Source organism: Falco peregrinus, chromosome 8, assembly GCF_023634155.1.
Source record: "Falco peregrinus isolate bFalPer1 chromosome 8, bFalPer1.pri, whole genome shotgun sequence".
NCBI lineage: Eukaryota > Metazoa > Chordata > Aves > Falconiformes > Falconidae > Falco > Falco peregrinus.
This window is the reverse complement of record NC_073728.1, coordinates 32,937,203-32,956,922: the sequence shown is the minus strand read 5'-3', so window position 1 is coordinate 32,956,922 and position 19,720 is coordinate 32,937,203. Positions and strand designations below refer to the sequence as shown.

Sequence of the window (19,720 nt, the reverse complement as noted above, 5' to 3'; positions counted from 1 at the left end):
TGTGTAACCGGACTGGCAGGGAGCACATAGTGATGCGTATTGATTTACACCACCGTACGCAGTGAACGCGAGCGCCAAGCTGTGACGAGGGCACAGCGGTAAGGGGATAGCTGCCATAGCTAAAGCCCCTTGTTGGGCTCTCTGTAAAGTTTAATTTCCCAGTCGCAAACTGCCAGAGCCAGCCCGCACCTGTTCAGCAGCAGCACGCTCTGCTCCAGCAGCCCTCACCACTTCAGAGGGATAATTTGATTTGCTTTATTTTTCTCCCGTGGCTAGAAGGACAAGGGAGATGTGTGGTTGCTGCCGTGTCTGTGGGGGCTGATGCCAGCCTTGCTGGTGCAGGGGTGTCTTCCTCAGGGAATATTATTTTCAGTATCAAAAATTGCAGATAATGATGAGTTTAGAGGAGTGTGGGGTTTCTGGGACAACTCGCTTCCTTCACCTGCTCTTATAGAGCCCAGTTTTTGAGCTAGCAGTCAGAATGCCTCCTTGACTGAGCTCCCAAGCTGTTTCTGTGTGCTGCCTCCACCCTCCCCATCCCATTCATTTACAAGGGGCATTTCACAGCCACCGAATGCCGTGCGGAGGCTGGTGGCTCCATCCCCACCACATCTCTTGGAGGTGGCAGAGGATTATGGTCATTTAGCAGAGGAGATGTGGTACCGGGCTAGAAAGGTGGTTGGTCTTGGGGTGGTTGTAGTGCAGAACTCGAACGGATGCTGCCATGGCTGGGACTGTGCCTGTGCATCCAAAACAGAAAGCTGCTGCTTCAAACCTGCCGCGTTTCAGGCAGTCCCGCAAACGGCATTCCGGGAGTTTTCTGGGCAGTAGGAGCAGGGGATTGCTGTCCTGCTAGCTGCCAAACTGGGCACTGAGCTGTCCCTCGGGTGAAAGTGGAGACCACAGCCTGGCCGACTGTAGGTGCACGCTGTGTGGGTGATGCCAGTGGCCAGCCCTGGCTCGGGGGATGTGCATGGCTGCCACGGGCGCTGCGTCTGCGGTAAGTGCAGCGAGCGGGACTGAGGCCTCGGTAGCGTTGCTCTGGTTGTGATGGTTTTAATGAAGCATTTATCCAAGCTAATAAAAAAGACCCCAGAATAAGGAACTATTGCAATTAAAAAGTTAATCAAGCCAATAAAATGAGTCAGCATAGCAATGGTGTTTCAGTGCTGCGGTCTAGAGACTATGGCACCACCAAAGTCTGCAGCTCTTCTGGAGTCGCTGCTGGAAGGACCCTTGGCTGGCGCTATGGGTTTCCCATCGGTGGTAGCTACATACCGTTTCCAAACTAAGGATAGGTGGTAGGGCTCAGTTGTGGCTGAGCCTGCTGCCTTTTTGCACCAAAGAATGCTGTCTTTCTGCCTGTGTCTGTGCTGCTGCAGGGAGGCAGGAGGGGGGCACGGCACGCTGCACCCCATGCGGCTGCCCCTGCCGCATGTGGGATGCTCAGGGCAGAGCTGCAACTGCCTAAATACCCTGAGGAAATGATCTGGAGCCACTGTAAACCCTCTGTGTCCTGGCTTTGCACCCCCCATAGTTTCAAGAGTTTCTCGGGTGTGGGGGGTGAGGAGGGTCTGGGTGGGTGAGCGTCTGTGCAGGCGAGTGGCACTGCTCACGCTTGGGCTGATCCACTGGGACATGCACGGAGCTCCTCTGGAAAGAGGCATGGGCGGATCCTGGCACCTGTCGTGGTGTCTTTCTGCTGTTGCAATGGTGCAAAGAAGCTTTCAGGGCAGTTTGACCAGCCAGAGGGTCAGAAGGTGCTCCAAGCGAATTAAAGGTTGGTTGTTCATACTATCCTTTGATAATGTCCGATACAAAATCCACAGTCTGCAGCTCATGAGCAAGCTCATCACGAGGCCTTAATACCCCAACCACAGGCCCTGTTATTTACATTTGATTGAAGATGTAGGTCATATGATATGTGTTTTCTTTTTCCTGATTAGCTGAGCATAAAAGGCTCAAAGAATCCAATTTTCAGTGGTAGTAGACCTGATTACAAATTCAAATTTTTATTTCTCTGAGCAGTTTTTTGACATTTGCATTGTAATTCTATGTTTCCATAAATATTAGAGGTTCTTTTGCTGGGATATTCATCCAGAGCAGATGCAAGAGGGCTACAAGCACAGGCTTGGTGAAAGAATGAAGTCTGTGGGTGCCTATGAAGTGGAAATGGTTTTGTTCCATCTGAACTCCGTTCCCTCTCACCCTTTTCTGCATACATACAGCTGATGCATGTGTACCCATCACCATATATTTTTTAATGCCCAGGTGTTATACCATGACCTCGTGCTGCTTCAGCAAGGGGCATGGTTCATTTGTGGCTCTTTGATTATGCAGAGTTCGCATTCATCCTTTCAGGCTGAAATCATTCGCATCCAAGGACAAGGAGAGAACTTTCCCACCCAAAAGGGAAATGATGTTGCATTACTGAGCGACCAGCCCAAGTAATAATATAATCTTAGAAAAATGCAGTTCCCTCGAGTAAAGGAAGCTCTGTAAACTTCGGCTCCTCCAAGCTGTTAGCATAGCTATTGCCTGTGCTAGAGTAACGTTGCTGTCAGACCCAGTCTACTGAAGTGCTCAGGAGAGAACAGGGGGAAAAGGGAATAAGAACCAGTTCCTGCTTAAAATGAGGATGTCTCGCAGGATCTGAATACTGTGGGGTTTATAATACAGATTTCAGAATCTTGGGTCACATCCCTTCTTTGCTGTTAATTTGTGGTTTATCTCAGCTGGGTGCTGGTCACCCCTGGTCCTGAAAAGCTCGGAGAAGGGGCAGGCAGAGCCAGGGTGAGCAAAGGGATCAACTGGAGGAAGGTAGAACGACGTGAGGTTTCCAGTCACTGGGGTGCTGGGGTCAAAAGTCTGGTTGTATAACACCAGGGGAGAAAGAGGCTCATTTTTAGAGCTGTCAGTGTTTGGGCAAACCAATGCAAGGGCGATACATGTGATGAAGTCACTCTGTGAGCAGTACCTGTAGTTTGCTTCCCACAGCATGGGTAGTTTATGTGTGCTGTGGTTTATTTTGAGCTCTGTGGGTGCTGAGTGCATATGGGTCCCACGGTCAGGGCATGGACCAAACCACAGGGACCCTCCTTGGTCTGGGTGCAGCAGCTTCCTAAGTCGGACACTCACTGGAGTCTTCTTTAGCAAAGTGCTGGTCTTTGTAAAACCTGTAGGAACCTGCTGTCTTGGAGGTGTCTGCCATCCAGGCTAATTTGTTTCGATGTAGGAGGAGGACAGAGGAAGCTGTCTCAGGAGCTTCATCTCTTCAGAAACCAGTATAAAATGCATGAGATATAAAAATATAATTGAAGATGTGCCTGAAATGGAAAACCCGACCTATTTCCTATAAGCAGGTGCTTATAGGAAATATGCTACAAGCTGTCACTGCTCCGGTGCTGCTGCCCCAGTCCCTCCCATGGCTTTGGATGAAGGTGTTTCCCGTTGCCTGTCCTCTGCGCAGGAAGGGCTGTCGAGGAGAGTTATATCTGCTTCTGCATCTGCTGTGCCCTTGCCTCAGAGTAATTTGATAAATAGTTTTGCAGTCGTTTACTTAAGCATCTCCTGAGCTGCAGTCAGCATCTCGGCTGTGGGCGAGAGAGTGCTGCTGCCAGAAGTCAGGATCTGTGTTGAGAGCCTCCTAAGGTTTGGCTGTCTTTCCTTAAAACCCCAACTCCTGGAGTTGTTGTTACAGGAGAATCACTTAGAGGGGGAGAAAAAGAGCTTCTGGCTGTTGAGGTGGTAGATAAAAAGCCCTTGAAAGCGTGAGCTGCAAATCCAGGAGACACACAAGAAGTCCAGGTTGGCTGCATTTAAGAATACCGCTAGCTCAAAGCTGATCTCCAGAGGCTTTTGAGTCCAGACGCAGGGGCCGTTTCAGACAGTCCTGCTTGGCAAGGCTCTGCCTGTGAGTCTGTCTGCAGAAGTGCAACCATCTTAACAGTCTTGCTTTGCTAGGAAAAGAGGGGGTGCGCAAAGAAGTGCAGGGCAATGCAGCAGGAAGACTGGGTGCAAACCCAGTTGTTTTCTGTCCCGCTATCCGAATGCCTTGTGCAAGCGCCTTGACCTTGGCAGATCGACTCTCCGCTGGGAGATGCAAGCTTCATCTGCCTTTTCATTCTTTGCAAGGATGTGAAGCTGGAAGGACTTTCAAAACTGCTTTTGCAGCATCCTGGCTGAGGTCTGGCCAGTTTAAGCTGTTTGAGGGTGACTGTGTCACTCGCAACACAACAAAATGCTGCAGGTCCTTCCCTTTGCCTGTCTGCGTGAGCACCCCATCTTGGGCTCCCCAGTCGGTGCTTGCAAAGGGTCCTCTGGAAACGCCGTGACCTTTACAGTTCTTTCGCCAAGGCAAACACGGAGATGTCTGAGGGACCTTTTGCACAGTGGTTAGATGGCAGCAAAGATCTTGCAGCTGAAGGCTGGGAGAAAATACCCTTTTCTTTTTAACCCTGAGCTAATTTAGCTCTGAGATGAAATCAGCTGGAAAAGGAGTGAGGAGGAATTTTCAGTGGTCCGATAGAAAGGCATAAAGACTGTGCCTGAAGGGTTGACTTGGCAGGGTTAACCGTTGTCCCAGGGGTGCAGCTCAGGCTGCCTCTCCCAGAGGACGTCGTGTTGCACACACATTCAGGGCGTTTTTCTCAGCATTTTTCAGCCTGCTGTGATGGCAGAGGTTTTAAAGGCCATCACAGGAATTGGTCTGACCTCTCGCCTCTTGCCAGATGGACATCACTGTCATTTCTGCTACCAGAACCCACCCTCAGATTCCCTCAGGGATCTCCAGACCATGGAAGAAACCCCGTGCAGGAGTTTTGGACTGATGGGCAGGCTTCTTGGGGTTACCAGTAGCAAAGGCGCGCCCTTTTTTCCTTGAAGAGCATGCTAAAAGGCATTTCTGCATCTGGAGTGACAAGAGGAATTTGGATCTACAGAGCACAATTATCCACGTCACTGCTTGTTAGGACACAGGCGTTAACACCCTTCCTTTTGTGGAAAAATCTCTTGAGCCCTGAGGACCGGCGTGAAACATCATGCTCTGTTGAACTTCGCTGAAGCGGGGATGAATCACACCAAACTAAGTTTTGGCTTCAATGTATTATTGGAAAGATACCTTCTGTGGTAGCCTAGCTGGAGGGTACTGCTGCCCACCCAGGGTGGCAGGATCTGTTTCAGGGGGAGGACAGCACTCTTTGCAGTATGTGTAAGTTGGAGGGGTGGAGGTTGGAGCGGGGATATTTGAGGGGTTTTTCATTTGGTTTTGGTTTTGAGTGCTCTATAAAAGCACAAGGCAGGCCTGAAAGGGATCTCAAGACATCTCGCCAGGGATGTCAAGGCTTCTTCCCTTGCAGGATCACCAGCAGATGTTTATCTAATACGTTTTAAAAAATTTACTCCAGAGAAGGGTTTCACAGCATCTCTGAATAGCTCTCCCGCTACATCCGTGCTGTTATAGGTAAGAGAACACTTTCTTATCGAGGAAACTGTAGCAGCTGGTAGTTAAACCTTCTGCAAAGAAAGGTATCCCATACAAGTGGTGGCCAGGTGTGACCCTGCGTAACTTGTAAGATCACGAACTGACAAGTTAAGGTGATTTAGCAATCTGGGGAGGTAACACAAAAGGTAACCCTTTGTATTGAAATGATTTCTATCCCTTTGGTAGGAATGAATTTCCAGGGATGGAAACATCAGCAAACCAACTGCGCATGATTTGCTTTCCTTGTCAATTGGAATCAAGGACCCTGATTGTGGAGCATAATACTGCTTTTGTAATTCAGCCTTTATCTTTGTGCCGGAGCTGGGCATAATTCTATCTGTGTCTGGAGGGACAAGGAGAAGGGTTTCAGTAGCTGGTGCTCACAAAAGCATCTTTAGAAAGCTCCTTACTCCTGGTACAAGCTTGGAAGAGCTTAAAGGAAAATACCCCTGAGTAGCTTTAGGCATTTGAACAGTCATCATTGTTTGATTCAGATTCAGTTACAGGACTAACATCTAAATGTTAATTCTTTTTAGGACATTATGAGCAAATACAGAATGGGGCTGCAGTTTTAGACTGGCAGCCAACCCTGCAGATAAAAGCACTTTGAAAGGATGCTTTTTAGGAGGGAAACTTGATCAGAGAGTGCAGAATAATCATGAAGATGGTCTTTTCTGAGGGGCATGCAGCAAATATGATGCATGAAGAAAGCCAAATGAGGACTGGGAGGCTTCTGACCTGGGAAATGTGAGTATCGGCAATTTCATGGCCTCTGAGAACAGTCTGTACCCTGCAGACAGAGATCCTTGTAATCCTGCCCTGCAAATTGGTGGTGCCCCTGGATCATACGGTGCTGGGTAAGCAACATCACGTGCTGGGTTAAGACCAAAGTTGATGGTCACTTCATGGCAAGAACGTGCCAAGGCAGTTTGTGTGAGGTGGCTCTGTGCTGGGTAATATGGGTCAGTGTGTGGGCAGATGGGGTCTGGGCACAGATTTCTGGCCTCTTGATCCTCTGCGCTGCCTTGCTTGGCACACTGTGCTGGTGCGCATCAAGGGAGGCTGTGACCTGACACTGACTGTGTCTTCAGTGACAGCTCGGAGGGTGACAGCCTAGTCCTGCCCTTCTGCATCGCCCACTTCCACTGCTGGCTGCAGGGCTTGGCCGCAGGCTGCCTGCTGCAGAGCAGGGACCCACACACAGCTGAAAAGGCGTCGCCTTGTTCTCAGCCTCCCTGAAACGTGCAGAAAGGCACTGGAAATGGTAAATCCCCTCCCTCGTGGTTCTCAGAAAGGAAACATGTGACTGCAGAGGCTGTGGGAGTGTGGCATGGGGCAGCAGGAGGGATGCCAGCTCCAGCCGCCCCAGGGCAGGCTGTTCCTCCACGGTGGCAGTGGTGACGGGGTGGCGGGTGCCAATGGTGAAGGACCTGGCTTGTGCCCTGGAAGAAGGAGGCTGGGCGCCATCCTGAGCGCGGCCACCGCTGCTTCCGGTGGCAGATCGGTGCGGTGTCATCTAGGAAATGCGATTTAGATCATCATCCTTTCGCAGCAGATGGGGGAAGGGAGGTGGGGGCCCTTATCTCTTCTGGGGATTTCTCTTTAAGCTGCTTTAGTTTTTGCCTGTTTGCATTTTTCTCTGTGCTCTCTCAAGGCTCACTGTCCTTTGCTGGAAGAGTAGGAGCCATGAGAGCATCCATGGTTCCCACTGGCATGGCACTGTGCCCTGCATCCCACCTTCAGCTGGGAGGCAAGAGCAGGTTGTAAGGCTTGGGCTGCCGTTAGTTTTCCCCTGGGGTGAGGTTGGATTTTTCTAGTCTACATGGAGGGTAGAATCCAGCGAGCCTTGTATCTGTGTGTCACCAAACTGCATCCACCCCTTGGTGGCCTTGTGATCCTCCTGCATCCAAGAGGGCCCTTCATCCTTCTCATCCTCCCCACGTCCTTGAGAAGTTGCTCAGTTCCCAGGTTGGTCATCATTCCTGGTGTGGCCATCAGCCAGCAAAGCTCTTTGGCACGTGCTTAGTGTTAAGCACGGAGAGTAGTTCCCTAGGGAGCTCTTCTTAAGTGCATTGCTGGAGTGAGGCTCTGGTCAAGGCACCTGGACCAAAGCCCACCCTGCGGCAATGGGCAGCATCGCTTGGCCCCCAGGGACACGTGGCAGCCCTGGCTGCTCCTGGCATAGCCTCTCAGCATGGCAGCACCCCTTTTCCTACTCCCTACTCTGTCTTCCTGGTATTTATTATCCTCTCCTGGCTGTGGGAAGCAGGTCCTGGGCTCAGAACACTTTGGAGCAGGGACCTGTCATTTTGTTCCCAGAGTCCGACATGAAAATACTGCCTTGTTTTCTCCTGGGTCTGCAAAGGGCCAAAGTCCTCCACTCCTGGGGCAGCCGGCTCCTGCTGCACATATGCTTCACACTGCCAGGCATCACTTTTTGATGTGTGTTGAGGTTTTGTGGAGAAAAATCTGTGCTTCAGCCCATAGTTCTCACAGTTTTAAGCACAACCCTGAATAATCACTAATACCAGTATTTTGGGGTATTTTTCCCTGCAAGATCCATTTAAGTCAAGTACAAGTCACTGAACTTACACAGGGAGTAAATAAGCTACATGGAATGACATTGGTTATACATGAGGTCAGACAGAATGAGCTAATGCTCCATTCTGGCCTTGACATTAAACTTTTCAGAAAGCAAAATTTCATCCTGCAGCTTCTAAGCTGCCAGCACCTTTCCTTGCAGAGGAGCCTGAGCCCCAGGGCTGCACAGCACTCTGCACCTTGTGAGGCTGCTCACCCCCCGACTGCCAAAGTGTAGCCCTGCTTGGAGGCAGTTTTCTTACATTACCAGTTTTAAGTGAACACGGGCAGCTGCTGGGGGCATGTGATGGGATGAGAAAGTCATATGATGGATTGTGATGCCCTGGTTAACATGAAAAGGGTAATTAATATCTCTCTAACAGCAGTGGGCTAGCTTCCCTGGAAATACTGCCCCATGTGAGATTTTTACCAGTTGCCTACCTTGCAGTCAGATTCTGTGTTTCTGGAATTATTTGTGTGAGAGCTCTGGAGAAAGGTTCACACTAGAAATTAAGTCGCGTGCTTACGAAAGCCAGCAGCATCATCGTTCTGCTCTCTCCGACCCTGGTTCTTTCCACTTAACCAGCACTGTACTCACTGCCACGGCTTTTTTCCTTCCCCCCCGCTCCTTTCTTTTTTGCAGCCAGGATGTTTTTTCTTGCCTTTTTATTGTTCCAGTGACCTAGCAACTCCACTTTGGTGGAGCCCTGCCAGGAGACTTCCTCCCCAAGCCGTCTGACAGTCTCCAGCAGCACTGCCTTCGCATGGGAGCAGAAGTTAAAATGACACCGGGCTGGCTCGCTGCATGGCTTTTTCTCTGGCTGCCAGTGCAGGTGAGGGTACTGCTGCCTTCCCATTGAGCAAAACTTCCAGATGACTTTAAAAACCCTGGAAGGAGGAAGGAAAAGTGCTGCATGGCTGATATTTTCTGTAACAATTCTGCAGAACGTTAGAGAAAAGCCTGCAGGGTTTTTGAAGTGCATGCGGTGGCGCTGGGATTTAGTGTTCAGGATCCATGGTGCAGGCAGGGTGCTTGGAGACATTTCAGCATCACAGAGCAGCAGGAGAGGGGGAAGAGAGTGCTTAGAGAGCTGTGCCGTTCAGGAGGTTTCTTTTGGCTTATTTTTATTAATGTGTACTGAAAACGGTGAGAAAGAAATCCCTTTGGTAAGTGCACCCGGGCCCCATCAGCTGGTGCTGGGGCAGAGCTGCCTCCGCACCCCCTGGGGCTGCAGGGGCTTTTCCCACATTAACACCTGGGACACTTCTGAGGTAGAACACAAACGAGCCAGCATGCAGGCAAATACGGCTGATTCAGGCTTTCTGCTCAGGGAAGGCAGCAGGGACGTGGGTCTTGGTGGGACCCTGTGGGAGCTCTCCGTGGCCGCAGCCTTGGTCCCCTCTTCGCTGGATGGCTGGATGACTGGGTTGGGATTTTACTGGAGCCTTGGCATGGTTATGGGGCTTTTTTAGGCGTATGGGTAGTCATGAGACAGCTTATCCCTGTTGGAAGTGGACTTGCATTTGAACGTGTTTTCCGAAGACTTGACAATAAAACAGGACTTTTTTTCAATTGAGTTGCCAAAAGCTATTTAAAAACAAAAGCTCATGAAAAGAGGATTAAGGTGCTGCTCTGAGCCCTGGGCTGGTGGTTTTCAGGGAGTGTGGGTCTGTGTAGTGCCAGGGATCTGTGGACTGAACCCAAACTGTCCAAGAAAGATGAGTAAGAAGCTCAGGGCTTCGTAGGCTTGAGCTGGTGATCTGGGGGCCTGCACCTCCTCGCGGAAATGTTAGGACACCAAAAGTAAGAGGCTGGAAACCACTGGATAAGCAGGACAATATCCTGTCCCTGCACAGGGTTTTATCCCTGGTTGCAGGCAAGCTGTATGCATGCATCCCACACTTTTGGAAAGGACCACAGGTTTTTGTGTGGTCTTTATTTTGGAGTACCTGTTTCTCTGCTTTAGAGTACTGCTCTTAAGAGCAATAATTGGATCCTTTTTTTTTGCTTATTGCATCTCTGAGCATCAGGCTCTGGGATCATGAAAAAAATGGTAGGAACCAAAAATGACCTTTAGCATCCTCTGCAGTTTTACAGGTCCCAGAGGGGAGGTGGTGTGGAAGTGTAGCATGGTTTTGTCTCATAAAGCGCAGTGCCAGCAAAGTGCCATGGCCTGGCATAGGAGGGGCTGAGAGCGATGCTGATGTCCCCAGCCCTGTGGGCACACATTACCCATAGCAGCCAGGAAGGTGTTAACCACCTGGACCCTGGCACTCTGAGCTTGCAGGGTCTGCTGCTGGCATTAAGCCCCCATCACCTTTCTCGAGCTGACTTATTAAAGCTCTAGTCACTGTTGGTGGCTGCATAAATCCTTTGTATGATGTTTAAAATGATTTAAAGTCCTGTGAGTTGCTGTCCTGTTCTACCTGGCAGCTGGTGGGGAGAGGACGAGGAGCACGAGGACCAAAGCAAGGCGCTACCAGGGGATGTGTCTATAGGGTACCCCAGCCAAACCAAGCCCTGCAGTAGGGTCGGAAGTGCTAGCAGGGCTCCCGCACCGCTTCTTTTCCCCATCCACCCTCTCTCGCCACCTTTCTTCATCCAGCCTGAATAATTCCTTTTATTAATATTGAAAGAATTAGCAGAAAAGGGTTGACTGCATGTGGTTAAAAACCTCTCACATTCTTCCAGTGCTTAGTGCACACGAGGGACCTTCCCTGAGCAATATTATCAGCGTGTTTACGCTCAACTGACCCGTCTCAAGTATGAATATTTTTTTTCTAAGCTCCATTTCAGCCCCCCCGTTCCCCCCTCCCTCCTCAAACGGCTTCTTTCAGGGCAAGAACAAGGAAGGAAATTGAAAATCCCAGAGAGCCCTGGACGGTCCAGATTTAGGGCTGTAGCTTTTGTTCACACAAACTCACTTGGCTCCTAACTGGCCTCCACCCATGATCCCGACATCCGCAGCAGCCGTTCAAAACACAGCACAGACCCGGCCTCGACCCCGGTGGGGAGCGGCAGCCACCCGTGCCACCCGTTGCGGGGCCGGCAGCCCCGGCTTTGCTCCCTGCCTCTTCTCCCTTGCTGTCTGCCTTTCTTTCTAAGCTTTTCCTACAGCCGGCATGGAGTTTTCTAAGTTGAGATGAGGTGGTTTTTTTTTTCCCTCCGTGAGCCTCGGATGATGTTAAGATTATGCAATGTTAACAGATGTGGACTTTATAATTATAGCTCTCTGTCCTCGGGAGGGGCCTGCTTTAGCTTTCCACGAGCTCTGCTCACCACGGGATGCTCCCACGGTGGCCGTAGCCCTGGCAAAACAGCCACTGCATGGGCGGCCGTACCAGGAACGGTCCCCTGGGAATCGCTAACCTCCTGAGGAGTTGCTGCTCTGGGGTGAAGGGCTGCTCTGGGCAGCCAGGCAACTGCTCTTGGCTTTTTTTGTGTGCAGACACACATTACATTTGTGTTCCTTGGTCAAGTGAGTCTTTTTGTGGCCTTTGAGGAGATAAATCCCTTCTGCAGGAAAGCAGCGGGGCTGGTATAGCTTGTGGTGTGCCCTGATTGGTTGTGATGCTCCTGCCAAATGCTGTCTGCGGGGATCCTGCTCCCCTGGCGTTAGCAGGATACATCCTTGCTCACTACCTGCCCTAAAATGTCTGTGAGCGATCACAGCCACTTGCAGCATTGTGCTTTTTGGTGTTGTGCTGTCCCATGGTTGAGCCTTGAGCATTGCCATGACATTGCCCCAGCAGCAGGCACCTCCTGGACAGGGAAGTGCCTGTGCTGCACCTTGGGATGGAGACAGAAAATCACTGGTCCACAAGGGATTTTTCAGGAGTCTGACAAGGTAGACATCCAGCTGCGCTGCCAGGGGCAAACCCAAAGCCTTGAGAAATTGGCTGGAACTTGATCTGTTTGTCCTGGCTGCATTATAACTCAGCTCCCAGCAAGCCACGGACTTGTTATGCTTGTGAAGAAAAAGTAACTCCGAGCCTCGACCTGTCTGGTGAGCATCACTGCTAGTTTTAACTGGGAAGGAAAACACCAGTCTGGCGGGTGGCAGGAGGGTTTTGCGCTGGAAGTCAAATATTTCTCGACAGCTGTGGTCGTGTGGAGTTAAACCGTGGAAAGCAGCTGGCAGCTTAGGACGTGACAAAATTGTTAGTGACAAATCAGTACCTGAGCTAAAGGGCTGCTCTGCTTTAAGCCTTTAATGCATCAGGGGAGGCCAGATGGTTTTTTTGGAAGAAGTTTTCATCTGCTCTGTTCACTCCAGCAGAGGAGGGTCATCTTTGAAGGCTAATTTCTGCAGGGATGTCAAAGAGGAGATTACAGTGATCTGGCACTTCTGGAAGGCTTGATGGCTGTGTGATGAGCTGAGATTTCTTGTCTGTTTTGTTGAAGAGACTGATTTTTTTGAGTTTCCTTACTGCATGCTGTGGGTTGAATTTTCCAGCACAGCTCATGCTCTGCACCCACCAAATGGCAGAGCTGAGCCCATGCTGGCGTGTAGTTTTCCTTCCTGCAGCAGGACCTGGCATACCTTGCAGGGCAGAGATAAAAATGCCTGATGATTCTAAAAAGCCTGTGTAAATAGTACCTTCTTATTCAGCCCGTCTACTCCCTGACTGTGCTCAAAGCCAGGTTTGCTAGTGCCCATGGTAAGGGGAAGGGTTTTGCTTCGGTTTATTCCCAGCAGCTCTGCAGAGCCAAAAGAGGATAGAGAGAACTCCGAGGTGGATTTGCAGGGCAAACAATGACCAGACAAGCAACCAGCAGCATTTTACTTTCAAACCAGTTGCATTCTATCAAGGGCTGTAGCTGAAGGTACTGCTTGCTGGCATTTCCAGGGTTATTTTTAAGAAGTGGCAATTAAATGCCTGCTGCAGTGCCCCATGATGTGTTTTAGCATGCCTGGCCAGAGCCCTTGTTAACAAATGACTTGGCAACCTGAGAAAGCAAATTTCCCTCTGTCTATACTCGTCCCCTAAGGGTTTCTTTAAGCATCTGCTGCTTTGCCTTTTTTCTGTGCAGAAAAGCTGGCTGCTGAGGCACAGTAAGCACGGGTTGGTTGCACAGCTGAAAGCTTTTAGTGAGAGGGGAATGGGGAGAAATCTCCAACACACCCAAATCTTTCAGCATCAGGGCTGCTATAAATGGGCTTGTGGGCTACAATTACAGGCTGGGTATTGGCTTGCCAAGTGTCCCCTGCGACTTTGCATCCCCTTGTCCACATGGCGACAACAAACAGCTTGTTAGATGGGACAGGAGTGGCTCACAGCAGGCCTCCGGATGGCAGCGGCTGCCTGCTGTGCTCGGCATGGTGGGCATCACAGCTGCCAGTAAAGGCATCTGAGGGGTCCTGCTCCACTGCAGCTCTTGTCTCCTTGGGCCTTGTGGTGCTCAGACTCCCAGGATGAAATGTGGACTGTCTTACCTACATATCTCTTTTTTTCTCGGTGAGTTCCCACCGAAACTATTGCAGATGGATAGAAGAGACCACTCCCCAAATTGCCACTTTTGGTGTGGCAGGTATGGCCACCCCAAAGGAGACAGGCAAGGTGAGGAGGGGTAGGTGCCCGTGGGTGTTTTGCCGAGGCTAGGCTTTCTTACAGAAAGTGCTTGGAGGGGAAGGACAGACACGCAAGGCTTAACCCTCAACATCAGACCTTTTGGACAGAGATTGAGTGATGCCTTCAGCTGCTGCTGGTGTATCATCTGCGGCCCCGTTTGAGATGCCATATGTGTAACAGGCAGGACATGTTCCATAGCCTGATGGATCTCTGAGCTGCAAAGTGGGGGGAGTTCCCCTCCCAAAAATATGTGACTTTGCTCACTTTCTTTCCAATTTCCCTCGCCAGCCTCCCATTTTGCCCGCTCAGACAGTGGAGTGTGCGCTGGGCTATTCTAGCCCAGAGATTGTGTTTTGGTTACAAGGAAGATAGGCAAAGCGGGGGTCTTGCTAATTCAGGTGACACAACCATTATTTGAACTTGCTTTGACTTGTTGTGGGCTCTGACGAGCATCCGAGGCTGCAGTGCTGGCCAGGCCTCAGAGCTGGAACGTACATGGCAGGGACGGATGCTTCTGATTGTCATGTGATCGATGTGCAGGGAAGTCCTGGTGCAGCCCTGGCTGGCACTGGGGGCTGGAGCCCCAATTCCTCTAGCAAATCTCACTGGAACTGCTCATGGCAGCTGCCACTAGATGCTCTGCTCCAGGCGGCATCAGACTGGATGGCAGACCCAAGGCTGAAGCTACAGCTGCCGCACCGGGTCCTGCTGCTGCTGGTGGTGGTCTGTGTTAATGATTGAGCTGAGAAGTTGGCTACTTCAGTCCTTGCTTAGGGCCCAGTTTGGGAACATGTTGATATTCGAGAGATGCACACGGCCATCTGTGCGCTTTTGGAGATCCTGTAAAGCATGTAATGCCTATTGATGTCCCTGGGAGAAGTAATTTTTTGGTCCATGAGATACAGCAGATGGTAGAAATGCAGAAGAAACTTGTGCAAAGAAGGGATGTGATCACTGCTGTGACACATCGGCACAGTGGGGAGTAAGTGGAGGGAGGGGAAGAGCTAGTTAAGCTAAAGGGTAATGCTGACTTGGGAATGAATATTTATTCTATAAATGCATTTATTCATTTTCTAATGAAATGAGAAAATTATTCTGGATGATAGGAGAGGTGGGAGTTTGGAGCAAGCCTTCCAGCAGGAGCAAGAGAACAGACTCAAGCACTTCAGGATGGAGCAGGGGCTCCGGCCATGTTCGCTTACAGAAAATGGACCTGATGATGCACAAACTTCATCTTGTTTCTTATGTTCTGGTAGACATTGATGTCGGATACACCAAAACGTCCATCACCTTGGGGTGCTTCAGCACCTGGAGGGCCAGTGTAATCCACACCATACATTGATGTCTTCTTCCCGGTGCCTCGTGGTGGCTGGACGGCTTATGCCAGCCCTCCTGTTTGCCTGGTGGTTCTTGGCCAACTTCGTGCTAGCTCTCTGGAGGCGATGGGATTCAAGGTCAGGCATCCAGCCAGCACGGCCTGAGCAGAGAGAGGGGGAGAGCTGTGAGTCCCTCGCGCCATCACTATGGCCTCGGGTTGGGGCACATGGGCTGTGCTGGGCGCCAGCTGGCCATCAGCTCTGCAGACCTACACTGTCCTCCCGTGGACTCCACTCTGCATGTGTCTCCATTGCTTACTTGTTTAAGACTCTTTTTGCTCCTGTAAAGATTTTTTTTTCTCCTAACACACACACACACACACAAACCAATCCGAAAAACCACGGGGGTGCTGAATTGAATTAACCTTGTGCACAAAGGTGGGTTTTGGCATTTGGCCTTGCAGACCAATCTGATTTTCACTGGTGTGAATCCAAAAATAAATTTCATGTCTGTGTTTTGATTATGCAAAATTTTCTCTAGTGTAAATGAGATCAGAGCTTGGCCTCGGTGTCCAAGCTGAGCCTGCATGTCCAGCGCTGATGGGATTTTAGTTTTTTTTCTTGTTTTTCCTTTCAGTCATTGAAAGCAGCCATCAGGCGAGAAGTTCAGACACAGAGATGAGGACTTCTGGTGCTCTTGTGGACAGCATGGAGCTGGTAACAATGCTGGCTGGGAGCAGGGAGCGGGCATTGCTGCCTACAAGACACAGTGTGGTGCCGGCAGCAAGCAAGGTTGTGGGACACATTGGTCCCCCCTCCAGTGATGGGGATGTCACCCCACCAGGAGCAGGACCACCAGAGAGCCCATCTGCTGGGACAGACACCCACCTGCCTGCCCGCAGCCATCCTCCTGGTGAGTTTTATGGATGTGAGAGCCCCTGTTTGCCCCACCCAGACCATGGACCCAGAATAGCTGGTGCGTTAAGAAGTATTCCTGCCCTACTGACTAGAAATTCAGATTTTGGGAAGAAATCAAATCACAGGAAAGCTGGGGTTTTTTGTGGGTTTTTTTTCCAATGCTACAATGAAAATGCTTCTTGGGAGCTGCCATTGTCATTTTTCACCACTCAGCAGCACCCCAGAGAGTCCTGCCCATCCATGGAGCTTTAGGTTGTGCACAGAGCGGAGACCCCTGGGCATCCCCACACATCCTCCCAGGAGGAGCTGAACCCCATTGTGAACCCAACCTAGATTATAACTACCCGAGCTAAAAATACCTGACTAACTGCATTGTGATTCATAGCTGAGGTTCTCGCGTGGAAATCATGCAGGTGAACACTTACCTTTGGGGTCGTTCATAAGCTTTACCACATTTGGTGGGACTGTGTTCCTGAGTAAACCCATGTACTTTTTTAAGCATGCACTAAAGTAAAACCTGTTTCCCACAGCAGCAGGACAAGGCTGTGCTGATTGCCCTGTCCCCACTTCAGTTTTTTTCTTAATAGTCCCAGATGAAATAAGTGTCTTGCTGAGTTAGGAGCATAGAGGTTTTCTTTGATTTTTTTAATTCCTCAGGTTTTTTCCTGCTTAGGGACTAGAGTATGGAGCTAGCATGCCCAAGCTGCCAGCTGCTGGCTGTCCTGGCATAAGCTCCTTACTGCCTTCTACGTTTACTTTTTTTTAAAAAAATCTGGATTTCTTTTGCCACACACAAATGACGACAAATTTTGAAATACACATTTTTTTTTTGTGACAGAAACCCTCTGTTCCCAGCAGTCTCTCATGTGCTCTGTGTTAAGAAGAGGAAACCCGGGGGATGCAGTTGTGACCCTACCTATTGTGCATGGTCGGGCTGGGTACCACAGCGGGTGATGCTGCTGCAACCCCAGCTGAGAAAAATTAACTTGTCCAGCGGGAACATGACTCTCTCTGCATTGCTTTCCAGCTGCTGGAAGCCAACACCATGCTGCGGGCAGCCAGGAGAGAGGCAAGAGGGCTCTGGCTTCCCCCAGCACCCCTGCAGCTGCCAAGGGGACGCTGCTGGTTTTGGCAGCTGTCACCACTGATTCGCCTGAGAGGACACTGGGCAGGCGCCCCGGGGCCTGGGAGGTGACGGGGTTTGACAACTCAATGAGGACAGTGCTGCTGCCTTCATCCACGGAGACCCATCACCCAGGTGAGCCATCCCAGTTCAGCCTGGGAACAAGGTGGATGCTGTTCCCTGGGGACATTAGGCATTGGTTAAGCCAGGCTCTCCTGCACTGCCAGAGCTTTGTGTGCTGGGTCCAGCCCTCCATCCCCACCGTGTGCTCAGGGCAGTTTTCTGGCTTGCTTCATGCGTAAGGGTGGAGAGAAGGATCCGTAAGGCTTCTCCTGGCCTTGAAAATTATCAGTGAATCGGTGCAGCTCCCGAACGCAAAGTTGCTGTAGACAGAGTACAGGCCAGGGGACTGTGGGCTGTGGGGGCAGATGGAGAGTGTCAGCGGAGGATGTTGGGTGGGCAGCTCAGCCTGTCTCTGACCTCTCATTTGCTTTCCCCCATTGCCTTGCAGGCACTGGTGGCCCCTCTCGACCAGTGAGCGGCTGGGTGGGCACAGAGCTGCCTGGCAGCCCTCCCACAGGCACTGCAGCCACTTCACCCAGCCCGTTGGGGAGCGGCGGGGGGACTCTGCAGCCCCTCCCCAGCACCCATCTCCCTGGCTCTCCAGAACAGCCCCAGGCCTCCCCCCAGGCTTCCAGTACCCAGCCTGGTGCAAACCACATCATGCTACACCCCAGGGATGTCACGGGGGACTACACAAGCCCTTCGCTCACAGCATCACCTGCCATGGACAGCACTTTTGGAGGTGAGCTTTGCTGGCCTATGGTTTTGTTTTTAGCTTTAAAAAGCCTTTATGTAGTTATTTCTTTCTTGAAACAGAGAAGATGATGTGTTTTGCACATGCTTTTTCTCTGTTTGTTACTATCTGGATGGTTAGCTGAAATTCCCTGCTGAAAACATGAAAAAGCAATGAGAAAAATAATTTGGTCTAAAAAGCCCCAACATTTTCCATGTGAAAAGAAAAAAAAGGTCTTTGGGCCTCATCGCTGTGTTTTCTGCAGGGTGGGCAACTGCAGCTGCAGAATATCTCACCTGGTTCAGTGCCAGCTGCAGAACAAAGGCGGGGTCCCAGCCCCACCTGAGCTGTGCCCCCCCCGACTGGTGCTGCGGTGGGGTGTTGGGTTGGTAACCCACGCTCATGGCCACGTGGGGTGGGTTTGCTCTTGGCTAGACAGGGTGAGATGTCTGTGCCTCAATGACCTGTACAGGACAACAAACCCAGGATCCCTGGGCTCCATGGCTTCCCCTCATTTGCTTTTCAAGCAGCCAGTTTCTGGTGTTCTCAGAAATGGAGACTTTGCCCCACTGCACATGAACTTATGGAAACCTCCATGTTGCCGGGTTCTTATCCTGGGAGCCAACGCATCTCCAGGGTTCTCATGTTGACACATCCCTTCTCTGTCACAGCTGCTGGGCACAGCGTTAGGGCTGCAGAAGACCCAAGGTCTGGTGTCAGAAGGACAGCACCAGGCTCTGCAGCTCAGCCCCTGGCCTTGAAGCCCTCCTCGGTGGCCCCAGCATGGGGACGTTTCCCCAGGCCCTCCATGGAGCACCAGCTTGCCCCTTCTCACCCAGCTTTGGAAAGCACTGCCGCGGGGGAGCTCGGTTAGTCTATGATTTGTTGGTTTACCCTATTTTGTGCTTCTTTAAGCATTTTTCCCCATGTCCTGTTAAGCCCTGGGATGTGTAGCAAGCTGGAGGCTCATACAGGAACATGGCCGTGGGCAGGTTTCCCCCTTTTGCTGTTTGATGCATGGTCAAGCTACAAAAAATACTAAGAGAGCCTGGGCTGATTTCCACGAGCCTTAGAGCAAAGGTGGGATGTAAAGGCAAGTCCCTGCAGTCCTCGTCCCGTGGGATTTCGTGCTGGCCGAGCCACCTTGGCTCTCACAGAGCTGTGCTGCCCTGGCATTGAGCCCTGAGTTTTGTGCTAGGTCTTCCTGTGGTGAGGGGATTCATACCTTTCCAAAAGAGCACTTTGTCCAGATTGAAAACTTCCTATGCTTAATGTCCATATGTGCGCTGTAAGCATCTGGGAAGAAAATGGATCCATCTGTTTATAATTTCATATGTATAAATCCAGATTTTTTTATTGTGCCGTAGCCATTGGAAGCAGCTATGAGCCATCCAACATCTCAGCCACAGAGGGAAGAGTTTCGGATTTCCCTGCCGCCAGCACCTCTGTTTCCACAACAGCCACCAAGGATGGAGGGAGGACGTTAAGGTCTCTGCCAGCCGGCACCAAGCTGGCTGATGGAGCAGAGATTGCCACCTCTGGTACTGAAATCATGGACTCTTCAAACCAGACCTGGTCCCCTGGGATGTCTTTGGGTGCCCAAGGTGGTGGTGGCAGAGGTACCACAGACCTACTGCTCACGGACTCGCCGTCTGCTTCAGAAAGTGCTTCCATGAGTGAGTTTTGATAGCTAGCTGTATAACTCAGATCATTATTTAAAGACTCTTTATAAACAAAATACATCCTTTTTATTTTAAAGAAAGGAGGAATAATATTGTATTTGGCACATTCTGTACGTTTAAAAACATTTCACAGAAATGAAAGTATGGATAAATATTATTCTTGTTGGAAGAGGAGGATAGATTTTCCTTGAACTTTCAGTTGAATTTTGCAAGCAGTAACTTCAGGAGTTCCTATATGGAGACCTTTTT

At 50.6% G+C, this 19,720-nt stretch overlaps 1 protein-coding gene across 4 annotated transcripts in view; it reads left to right on the top strand.

Moving 5' to 3' along the window:
- HEG1 (heart development protein with EGF like domains 1) overlaps positions 1 to 19,720 on the top strand; it is a 56,137-nt gene that overhangs the window by 3,988 nt on the left and 32,429 nt on the right. For 2 of the 4 annotated variants that reach the window (XM_055812190.1, XM_055812189.1), the window contains exons 2-6: positions 15,590 to 15,865; positions 16,898 to 17,128; positions 17,505 to 17,798; positions 18,461 to 18,658; positions 19,157 to 19,465. In XM_055812190.1, the coding sequence (XP_055668165.1) occupies positions 15,590 to 15,865; positions 16,898 to 17,128; positions 17,505 to 17,798; positions 18,461 to 18,658; positions 19,157 to 19,465 (1,308 nt within the window). Of the gene's footprint in view, positions 1 to 5,838; positions 6,230 to 15,589; positions 15,866 to 16,897; positions 17,129 to 17,504; positions 17,799 to 18,460; positions 18,659 to 19,156; positions 19,466 to 19,720 lie in introns of those variants that run through there. The other 2 variants (XM_055812192.1, XM_055812191.1) reach the window with 2 other exon arrangements.